This window comes from Syngnathus floridae, chromosome 3 (genome assembly GCF_059516105.1).
Source record: "Syngnathus floridae isolate MCC-2025c chromosome 3, RoL_Sflo_1.0, whole genome shotgun sequence".
Lineage (NCBI taxonomy): Eukaryota > Metazoa > Chordata > Actinopteri > Syngnathiformes > Syngnathidae > Syngnathus > Syngnathus floridae.
In genome coordinates this window covers 669,869-681,392 of record NC_142415.1, presented here as the reverse complement: position 1 = coordinate 681,392, position 11,524 = coordinate 669,869, and the positions used below count along the sequence as shown (strand labels likewise).

The 11,524-nt window shown below is 44.0% G+C and overlaps 1 protein-coding gene across 5 annotated transcripts in view; it reads left to right on the top strand.

The window, feature by feature from the left end:
- Positions 1–11,524, top strand: part of LOC148400041 (SH3 and multiple ankyrin repeat domains protein 2-like) — a 267,857-nt gene that overhangs the window by 53,250 nt on the left and 203,083 nt on the right. For 3 of the 5 annotated variants that reach the window (XM_088371807.1, XM_088371808.1, XM_088371806.1), the window contains one exon: positions 4,723–4,956. In XM_088371807.1, the coding sequence (XP_088227933.1) occupies positions 4,747–4,956 (210 nt within the window). In that variant the 5' untranslated portion in view covers positions 4,723–4,746. The remainder of the gene's footprint in view (positions 1–4,722; positions 4,957–11,524) is intronic. The other 2 variants (XM_088371805.1, XM_088371809.1) reach the window with 1 other exon arrangement.

Here is an 11,524-nt window from a genome sequence, read left to right as displayed (position 1 = left end):
ATCCCCAAAATAAACAATGATGGAGTCAGCGAACCTGCCTCATTGACATTCGGTATGTCATAATGGTGTCTTGCACCTGGAGGAAAATCACGATCTGATACTCCGCACCAACGCCTCATACTGACCTACTAAGACACCACGTGAGATCCATCCAAAGTCACCACGGTTCATGTGGTTCTCCATGAAGGACCCACCATGCAAATATCTTTTGGAGGGCGCAGCCTACTAATTGAGAAACAACTATAGTTACATACTGGGGTATTGTCGTCAGCTTCTATAACCACTACCAAGATCCACACAGCAAAAGGAAGATTTGTTATCTTCGACCACGATGGACAGTCTCAGAGAACAGAAGCTATTTCTGTCCATTATGTGCTATACATACTGTACATGCATACACAATGACAATGTATTGTCACTGTATCCCCATAATTTCTTCCAAATGAGCGTGTCTTTATGTCTATCTAAAGTAGGAATAAAAGTCGTAATCTCAATAATTAATGCAACATTCCAATTAATTTCTTAACAATAGCAGGCAAAACCTACATAATTTTCTCTCGAACGTCTCGTGAAACGGCACACATTCTTATACAAGGTGAACGGGAGCGTTAAAGGCACAATCATGTCATACAATGTGCTGAATAAGCATCTCTGTAACTCACTTTACTCTTCATTTTAGACCTTTGACAATGTTCTGCTTTGGAATGTCTTAGAATCTTTTTTATGGTGTTTATAGTTCATTTTTCCTACATCTTCTGTTGCTCGGCTAATTTGTTGTTACGCCGACTACGCCTGAATAGCCAATAAATACCTTGACAGAAAATGACACCACATCACTTTAAAGGCATGCAGAAAAAAAACAATGAATACAAGCTTTATCCTAATGTTTTGCTTTTTTTGTTGTTACAAACATGTCAGAACCAGGGCTGTGGACTCGGACTCAGGGACTCGGACTTGGTCGGACTCGGTCATTTTTGACGGACTCGGACTCTGTGCTGATTTTGACTGAGTCCACCGAGTCTTTCTTTCTTTATTTATTTATTTAGCCAGCCATATAACGAGCTCATTAGGTATACCATAATGATAATAGCATTTTCAATTCAATCAATACAGCATAGCGAGTAGTTATTGGATATTTATGTCATGATACCGCATGGTGAACAATGAAATGGGCATGGCGGGGAGGGTATGGGCCCATTGGGCCACTAATAATCCCCCCCTCTCAAAAATCTCGAGAGATCTACAGCTAACAATCTTTGTTTGAACACAGCCAAGTTAGGTGAAGAAACCAAATCCTCAGATAAAAAGTTCCAAGGGTTAACTACCCTATTTGAGAAAAAGTATTTTCGACAGTCTAGCCTCGATTGCTTTGTTGCGAGCTTGTGTGTATTTGACCTGGTCGCGGCATAGGGTGCCCACTCGAAAAGCGAATTGAAAGGTATGTCAACTAACCCATGAATAATTTTATAGACCATGTGTAAATCAAAACGTAATCTTCTAAGTTCTAACAACTCAAGTTTTGCAACCTCCAAGCGAACTGCGTACGGTACTTCCGACAACCCAGGTAGTCGCCTTGTGAACAATTTCTGCATGCTTTCAAGTTTCTTTATGTCTCCGAGCAAGTATGAATTCCAAACTTGCGTTGAACTTTCAAGTATGGGCCTGATGCAGGACTTGTAAATCGAAACGAGAGTATCTATATTTCTTGACTTGAACGATCGATAGAGGAAACAAATCATTTGCTTAGCGTTCCTGCTGATGTTCGAAACATGCGCTGAAGATTTCACATTTTCTGTGATCGTAAATCCTAGATCCTTGAATTGGTTTACCGAGGGTATTAAATTTCCATTGATGAAATATTCTTTTTTCGGGTTGCTACGCCCTAGATGCAAAACTGCGCACTTAGCGTATGATAAATTCAGTTGAAATTTCTTGACCATTCGAAAATACTTGTCCGACAATAAAAAAGATACGTTCAATTTTATTTTCATCATGCTGCTGAGAATGCGCGTAGGAATACTGTCCACAGCCCTGCTTACGATCAATGCGGCCACGTTGAGTTGCACTTAGGCTAATGTTTACATTATTTACCAATGTCAAGGACGATTATGTCACCCAGCTTATATCAATGATGTGTTTCGATAGTTGTGGGGTCGTCACTAATTATTTGTGTTTAGATAAATGTCTGAGCTATAATGGTGTAATTAATGATTGATGTGTTTTCAAGCGTTTTGCCTCATGCCAATGGCACTCAGGGCTAAGGGTGGGCTTCAATGACTATTTTTGTAAAGCCACGCATTTAATACCATGTCAAATAATATATTAGAGTGTAGGTTATGTTCCAATGTATCCACTTCTATCGGTTGAATTGTCAACCGTACATTTATGACTACGCCATGAGTGATCTACGTTATGAACTAGCACAACTCCGGTAGGGCAGGGAAAATGTTATCGATCCGACGTACAATTGGAACGTCGCCTCACTTTTACGTCCGCGCTCTCAGCAAGGGATCCTATATAAGCCGAACCAGCCAGTGTGAAAGCAGTTGCGTTCGTTCTGCATATATAATTAGCTATTTTGTCCCTCGGATAATCATGGCATCCAGAGTCATGTGTTAGCCTTGAATAAAGACTAAGCAGTCACATGAATTAACAGAAAAAATGGACAGCCGGACTCGGTGGTCAAGAGGCCGGACTCGGACTCGGTGCAAAAATCCGACCGAGTCCACAGCCCTGGTCAGAACAACGTGTACATGAATATTGAAACATCTAACATTCTTGGAGCACAATTAAATTATTGTATAAGGCCAAAATTATTCATGACATTGGCAAATTTCAAGCTAAAGGGGATTTTAACTTGGGAAATGTTTTTTTAATGGGAAAAAAAATCATTCAACCAATTCAACCAGTAGTGGGACTCATTTAAAAGTGTTTAATCACACATTATGTTTTCTTTAATCATATTTCAATACAGCACGATTGGGTGCACAAATGAGTGAAAACTGTGGGCCAGTCCCAAGCCTGATAGAAGCAGAGGGTTGCGTCAGAGAAGGGCAGCCTGCTGGACATGCTCAAAACTTTGTCAAACAATATCAATCTAAAGAATTTCATATTGGATCGGTTGCAACACCTTGTTGGATTTTGTCCACAATTTAGGGAGCGCGTTATCTGCGCCTCACGGCAAAAGCCATTGCCAATCACCTGTTATCCAATTTACTCACTGCGTGCTCGTTTGATTTCTTCAGATTTAGGAAAATGCTAAGACACTGAAGCAGAAATTAGACTTACACAGGTTGGTTGAGTTCAATCACAATTCTTGTTCAAAAAGCTCTGTCTTCAGGAAAGAACAATACAGCGCTGGGCCTTTCAAGAGCGGAAAGTCTCCATTCAGAAAAGGCAACATTCAACGTTTTTTGGTCAGCTTATATTCAGTTGCACATGCCAGTGTGGGCCGAGTTTGATGGTTGATGAGTCTTTGGGGCGGGGCAACTTTGCAGGAGAGTCTGATTCCATGGGAGTGGGTGCTGGTTCGGTGAGAGCTGGTTACGTGGGGTTGGGTGCTGATTATGGGCGATTCGATGTGTGGGGGCTTTTGTTTTCCTTTCCGTCTTTCAGCCTTGACAATCATCTTTGGCTGGGCTGTCTCCCTTTGGCACCTGCTGGTTTTATCTCCAAGTGACCTTCCTGTAAACATTCTCCTACATTCTTGCACATACACTGTCAATTTTGTCATTTTGTACGAAATTATGTGAGCTTTTGGCTGTGACATCATTAATCTATTACTGTTCCCTGACTATGCAAAGTTTGTTCTTTTGATCTCCATGTACTTGCTTACGTCATCATATTCTTAGTTTAATCATGCTTTCAACCATATCTTTTCTTTGTTAGGCAAAATATTTCCCTCTGTCCAGAACGTTCAGTAGTAATCGAAAAATGGCGTCTAGCATTAGTCAAAACATAAGATACAATCAAGTACTGAACATTTTTAGACGACTTTGGCAGTGTCCGTGATTTAGAAAATCATCAGGCATGCATTACACAGTTCCTTAAGGGTCATTAAGCTATTTAGGCAATATATCAAAAGATATTTGTTATTTCAAAGTGCTCAGAAATATATATCAGATCATAAAGTTATAAAAACCTTTCTCATTACCACTTATCAAAAATGTCTAGTTATGTCTTCTTTATTGATTTGGTGTGTAGGCATAATTATATGCTTAAAATGTTTCTTTTATTTATTTAATATGTGAATATGCTTGTCTGCTTATGTACTTTATTCAATGAGGTTTGAGCATATCTGTTTTTGTAGCTAGGCAGGACTTTTTGTATTTCGACCTCATTCCTTCAACCTTTAAAAATGCTCGTTTAAAAACAAACCAATTTGGGTTAAAAATTGGACGGATTTAGGAAATTGAGTCAATTTGAAAAACAATTTGACCCAACTTTCTGCATTGTTTTTTGTACTAAACAACCTAACAAATTGTTTCTGGTGGGGCAAATTGTTGGTCAACTTTCTGGTTAGGGCCATCTTTATAACCCAGCAGTTTTAAGGGTGTAATGACTGCCATCTGAGCTGAAATTCTGTGATTTTGAATGGAATGTCAAATTTACAAGCATCCTCTTAGGATATCTCCAAACAGAACTAATGGTTTCACATGTATCTTTGTAATGAAGAAATTGAGTGAGACTGACTGACTAATGCTCTTTCCCTGTCTGATGCAGCTAGACTTAGCTGCGCCAGGCCTGATGACAATCCCTCGGAGCCCCACTTCTAGTGAGGATGAGATGGCCCAGAGCTTTTCTGATTATTCTGATGACTGCGCCTCTGAAAGCTCCCATGAAGAAACCATTTATGAAACTATTAGGGCCACCGCTGAGCCTTCACCACACCACATGGACAACATTCACATAAACTCACAGGTGATCCGCATTATCATCCCTGACCTGCAGCAGATGGTGAGTGACTTGAATGGATGCCACAAAGGGAGTCTAAAATACTATAATACACATTGTGTGTAGTTTAAAGAAGTCATTGTCAAATGGAGAATGAAATTTGCTTATAAAACTGCTACTCCAGTGTGTCCAAAAGAAATCAAGTCCGCATTCGGTTTTCACAGAAATCATCTCATTCAAGTAAATAAGACACGTTAATAGTAAAAAAAAATTAACCATTAATATATGAATTTGTAAATACGGCTTAGCATTTTTGTCAATCACTATTATGTTTATTGTATGTACTGTATCCAGGGGCACTGGTTAGCACGTCCGCCTCACTTTTCAGAGGGTGTGGGTTCGATTCCACCTCCGGCCCTCCCTGTGTGGAGTTTAAATGTTCTCCTCATTTTCTCCTGGTCATCCGGTTTCCTCCCACATCCTAAAAACAAGCTTGGTAGGCCGAATGAGCACTTCAAATTGCCCATAGGTGTGAGTGCGGATTGGTTGTGTGCCCTGCAATTGGCTGGCAACCAGTTCAGGGTGTCCCACGCCCACTGCCCGATGACAGCTGGGATAGGCCCCAGCACTCCCACGACCCCCGTGCTTACATGTGGTATAGAAAATGGATGGATATTTATAACTTAAATTGTAACTTCATCTATAAGTAGGTAGTGAACTGAACAGTTTTAGCAGCCACATTATGCCAATGAACTGCCATCGCTGATGTAGTATTTAAAAATATATAAATAAACTGATCATTTCATTTTCTGCCTTGAAATAATGGCCTGGATTTCACTCCTCAAAAGACATTCAGAACAATGGCGCCCTTTTTAAAAAAATATATTAACAAAAACTTGTTTCTAATACAATACCGCGACACCCGTGGGGACAAGCGGTACAAATAATGGATGGATGTATTCAGACCTGCTAACCCATTAAAATTCATTTCCAAAACAATTTGGCAATATTCTCATACTTTTAACCTTATCGCGGCATCCCATTACTTTATTATAAGAATACTGAAACATACCGGATAAAAGTGACCGGTGTTATTTTTTATCAACTCGCACTCGGCCAACGGTCAAAAATATTCTTGCAAGTCAACTTCTGACTGCCTATTTTTCTAAAGAAGGTTTTGGAGTGGTCTAGTCTACTTCCATAATTGAATCTGATTGAAATGATATGGCATTGTCTTGAAAATATTGTTCATGCTAAAAGAAAAACCCTCCAGTATTGATGAATAAAAACTATTCTGCAAGGAAGAGTGGAACAAAATTTCTCCAAAGAGATATGAAAGACTTATTGCCTGTTATAGAAAATGCGTGATTTCAGTTCTTGCTGCTGGGGTGGGTCAACCTTTTACTAGTTTGAGCGGCTAATCATTTTTGTTCACAGGGTATTCCAAGTGCTGGTGGAGCTTTGAATAGTTTCTTTCCCTTAATGAATAAAAACTGTTAGAGATTTGCTCACTCCAACTTATTTTGCAAGAACCACACGGGAGACAAGTAAGTCCTTTTAGACACCTGCAGGTGGAGAGTCCATTCGTCGCTGTGCGTGCAGCGATGTTCGAATGGAGGTCTGAACCCTCCTTCCTGCAAGAGGATATTTATTAAGATAGACAGAGTGGGGGTATGAGTAGGCTGGCTAGAAAGCCCTTGTCCCCTAGTCTAAACATCTCAGGGGATGTTTTACGACCTTGTGATAAGGAAGACAAGGTAAGGTATTTATTACCTGTTGCATTCCAACATAATCCTATGATGAAGATAACCTGGAAAACCCTAACAGAAACTGTGAGTGGATGGTTACCAGTTCAGGATTTTCTTTGCCTCTCACCCATTGACAGCTGATAGAGGCTCCTGCACACCCGTGACCCTTTAAAAACTGCCTTTTGTTTTTCCTTGGGTTATATTTGTCTTTTGTTTGATCATCTTAAATACGGGCAAACTATCCCAAAAAAAAGTAAGAATTTGAGAAAAGGGCTAATACTTTTCATAGAACTGTATAGATTCATGCATCATGCCATCACTGACTGGAACCTGAACCCATGTTGGCTGCAACAAAGTCACGTCAATTACTTATAACTAATTACACCATTACTTGTAATGTATTGCTTTGCATATACATATTACATATTTTATTAATGTGTGCTGCGGGAATCTGGTTTTATTTATATTACCTTTATCTATACATTTATTCCTACATTTATTTACATTATTAAATTTATTTACATAACATCATTTGCAATTATTTACAAAGCCACAATTTTCACTTGTGGTTTTTAATCAAGCCCAAGATATTTTGCATTTACAGAACGTGTGTTATATAATGTATAGGTGTTATGGTGTATGATTACATAATGGCAGTATTCCAGCACATTATAGATAAGCTGGAGAGTTATTGGCCCAAGTGAATTATTAAATACTTATTGAATTAAAATGTGAGTCGTCACCTTATCATGGTGGAGGGGTTTGCGTGCCCCTATGATCCTAGGAGCCATGTTGTCGGGAGTCACCCATGGCAAACGGGTCCTAGGGGCCAGACAAAGCACGGCTCACAAAACCCCTTATGACGATTAAGAAAATTGGATCTAGTTTTCCCTCGCCCGGACGCGGGTCACCCGGGCCCCCCTCTGGAGCCAGGCCTGTAGGCGGGGCTCGAAGGCGAGCGTCTGGTGGCCGGGCCTTCGCCCATGGGGCCCGGCCGGGCACGGCCCGAAAAGGAAACGTGGGTCCCCTTCCTATGGGCTCACCGCCTGTGGGAGGGGCCAAAGGGGTCGGGTGCAGTGCAAACTGGGCGGAGGCCAAAGGCAGGGACCTTGGCGGTCTGATCCCCGGCTGCAGAAGCTGGCTCTTGGGACATGGAATGTCACCTCTCTGGCTGGAAAGGAGCCCGAGCTGGTGTGCGAGGCAGAAAAGTTCCGACTAGACATAGTCGGACTTGCCTCCATGCACAGTTTGGGTTCCGGTACAAGCCCTCTCGAGAGGGGCTGGACTCTCTTCCGCTCTGGAGTTGAGAGGCGTCGAGCAGGTGTGGGTATACTTATTGCCCCCCGGCCCGGCGCCTGCACATTGGGGTTCACCCCGGTGAATGAGAGGGTAGCCTCCCTCCGCCTTCGCGTGGGGGGACGGGTCCTGACTGTTGTTTGTGTCTATGCACCAAACGGCAGCTCAGAGTACCCACCCTTTTTGGAGTCCCTGGAGGAAGTGCTGGAGAGCGCTCCTTCTGGGGACTCCATCGTTCTACTGGGTGACTTCAATGCTCACGTGGGCAATGACAGTGAGACCTGGAAGGGTGTGATTGGGAGAAACGCCCCCCCCCCCCGATCTGAACCCGAGCGGTGTTCTATTATTGGACTTCTGTGCTCGACACGGATTTTCTATAATGAACACCATGTTCAAACATAAGGGTGTCCATGTGTGCACTTGGCACCAGGACACCCTAGGCCGCAGTTCGATGAGCGACTTTGTAGTCGTGTCATCGGATTTGCGGCCGCATGTTTTGGACACTCGGGCGAAGAGAGGGGCGGAGCTGTCAACTGATCACCACCTGGTGGTGGGTTGGTTCCGATGGTGGGGGAAGATGCCGGTCCGACCTGGCAGACCCAAACGCTCTGTGAGGGTCTGCTGGGAACGTCTGGCACAATCCCCTGTCAGGAAGAGCTTCAACTGCAACCTCCGGCAGAGCTTTTCCCACGTCCCGGGGGAGGCGAGGGACATTGAGTCCGAGTGGACCATGTTCCGCGCCCCCAATGTTGAGGCGGCCGACCGGAGCTGTGGCCGTAAGGTTGTTGGTGCCTGTCGTGGCGGCAATGCCCGAACCCGCTGGTGGACACTGGCGGTAAGGGATGCCGTCAAGCTGAAGGAGTCCTATCGGGCTGTTTTGGCCTGCGGGACTCTGGAGGCAGCTGACAGGCACCGGATGGCCAAGCGGAACGCGACTTCGGCGGTTGCTGAGGCAAAAACCTGGGCATGGGAGGAGTTTGGCGAAGCCATGGAGAATGACTTCCGGACAGCTTCGAGGAAATTCTGTTCCACCATCCGGCGTCTCAGGAGCAGTGCAACATCAACACTGTTTACAGTGGGGATGGCGTGCTGCTGACCTCGGGATGGCGTGCTGCTGACCTCGACTCGGGACGTCGTGAGTCGGTGGGGAGAATACTTCGAAGACCTCCTCAATTCCACCTACATGCCTTCCATTGTGGAAGCAGGGCCTGGGGACTCGAGGCGTACTCTCCAATCTCTGGGGTCGAAGTCACTGAGGTAGTTAAAAACTCCTCGGTGGCAAGGCCCCGCGGGTGCATGAGATCCGCCCGGAGTTCTTAAAGGTTCTGGATGTTGTGGGGCTGTCATGGCTGACACTCCTCTACAACATTGCGTGGACATCGGGGACAGTACCTCTGGATTGGCAGACTGGGGTGGTGGTTCCCCTTTTTAAGAAGGGGGACCGGAGGGTGTGTTCCAATTACAGGGGAATCACACTCCTCAGCCTCCCTGGTAAGGTCTATTCAGGGGTGCTGGAGAGGAGGGTCCGTCGGGAGGTCGAACCTCGGATTCAGGAGGAGCAGTGTGGCTTTCGTCCTGGCCGTAGAACAGTGGACCAGCTCTACACCCTCAGCAGGATCCTTGAGGGTGCATGGGAGTTCGCCCAACCAGTCCACATGTGTTTTGTGGACTTGGAGAAGGCGTTCGACCGTGTCCCTCGGGAGGTTCTGTGGAGGGTGCTTCGGGAGTACGGGGTGCCGAGCCAACTGATAAGGGCGGTTCGGTCCCTTTATCACCGATGCCAGAGTTTGGTCCGCATTTCCGGCAGTAAGTCGGATTTGTTCCCAGTGAGGGTTGGACTCCGCCAAGGCTCCCCTTTGTCACCGATTCTGTTCATAATTTTTGTGGACAGAATTTCTAGGCGCAGCCGAAACGTTGAGGGGGTCCGGTTTGGGGACCTCAGCATCGCGTCTCTGCTTTTTGCAGACAACGTGGTGCTGTTGGCTTCTTCAGGCCGTGATCTCCAGCTCGCACTGGAGCGGTTCGCAGCCAAGTGTGAAGCGGTCGGGATAAGGGAGAGCTGAGCCAAAAGGCAAAGCCCTCAATTTACTGGTCGATTTACGCTCCTACCCTCACCTATGGTCACGAGCTATGGGTTGTGACCGAAAGAACGAGATCCCTGATACAAGCGGCCGAAATGAGTTTTCTCCGCAGGATGTCCGGGCTCTCCCTTAGAGATAGGGTGAGAAGCCAAAATTCTCAAGAGAATTTTTTATGGAAGTTCCTGGCTTGTAAAAGCACCCTGAGGACGCCTGTGTTGCGTTAAGCTGTTTAGTTAGACTCCAGTTGAAATTTACTATAAGAGTAAACACACAGCAAAAACAGTTACATACATACATTGTAGTATATTCATGCCACACATGCTCTGTTTCGAGTTTGTTCCTGCAAATCACTAGGTTATTGCTAAAACACTATGTAAAACCCTATTAATGGCCTAGCAAGAATATCCATTGGAACTCACAGGAGGTATTTACCTTCAAATAAAAAGTCAGACACACATGCTCTAGTAACTCCTAAAGACAGGTAATGATTCTGTTATTGGACTTCGGTGTACCTCCAGATGCCAATTCATATAAAAAAAAAAGTTAAATGTATAACTGTTAAAAGATAAGAGTTAAAAGTATAACCGTTAAAAGATAGGAAATATGTTTGATTCTCCTTTGACTAGTAAGAAATCTGGGATTAAACATGTCTCCATCACAGTGTGCAAGACATTCCACACTCACTCACTGAGTGTGAAAGTGAACAGCGGCAAGGATATCACTACACTAGATGGGGGAGGGGGGGGGGGGGGCTGATTAGGCCCCTCCAGCATTTTAATTGATAATATTGAAAATAAATTATGCCCATGGCTCTACCATCACTGTCAAGCTGACACTCTTCTCTCTCATTAGCAGCATTTGTTGCATGAAGGCGCAAAACAAGCTGGCTGCTCCTCATTTAAATCTGTGTAAATGTTAGCTAAAATTTTGCTAGCATAGCTGTTTGGTTATATTTTAAATTTTAAAAGTTGTCCCAACAGCTTGTCAACACTCATCCCTCCTCCACCTTTATCATCAAATATTACAGATGCAGGCTAGACAGTAGTAATTGACAGCTAACAGCTCATTCTACTATGCTTTCAGTTGACAGACAAGTCAAAGCTTTTATTAGGTTGCTCCACCATCGAGAACAGGACCAAAACAGGCTATCCCTACAAAGAAACTAAATTACGTTGAGCAAGTAGTATCTCTGTGTATACCCCTGATGAATTTAAGATGCATCTTTGTTTGAAATGAACAAGCATTGAGACCATTTGCAATAAGGTGACATTGCAAATCACAAATCATAGAGTTAAGCGACCATCTATCCAAGCACAAATAAGAAGTATCTTTGAACACCAGGACCTGGCTGCAAATACTGAGGCTGTGCTGTCCTACATCAAGTTCTGCGTGGGGAACGTCCCAATAGATAAATGCTTCTGAATTTTCCCCAACTAGTAGCAGCCAGCCAGGTCAGGATGCTCCTCAAAGACTGTGACACCACCTTCAAATCAGACAATACAGACA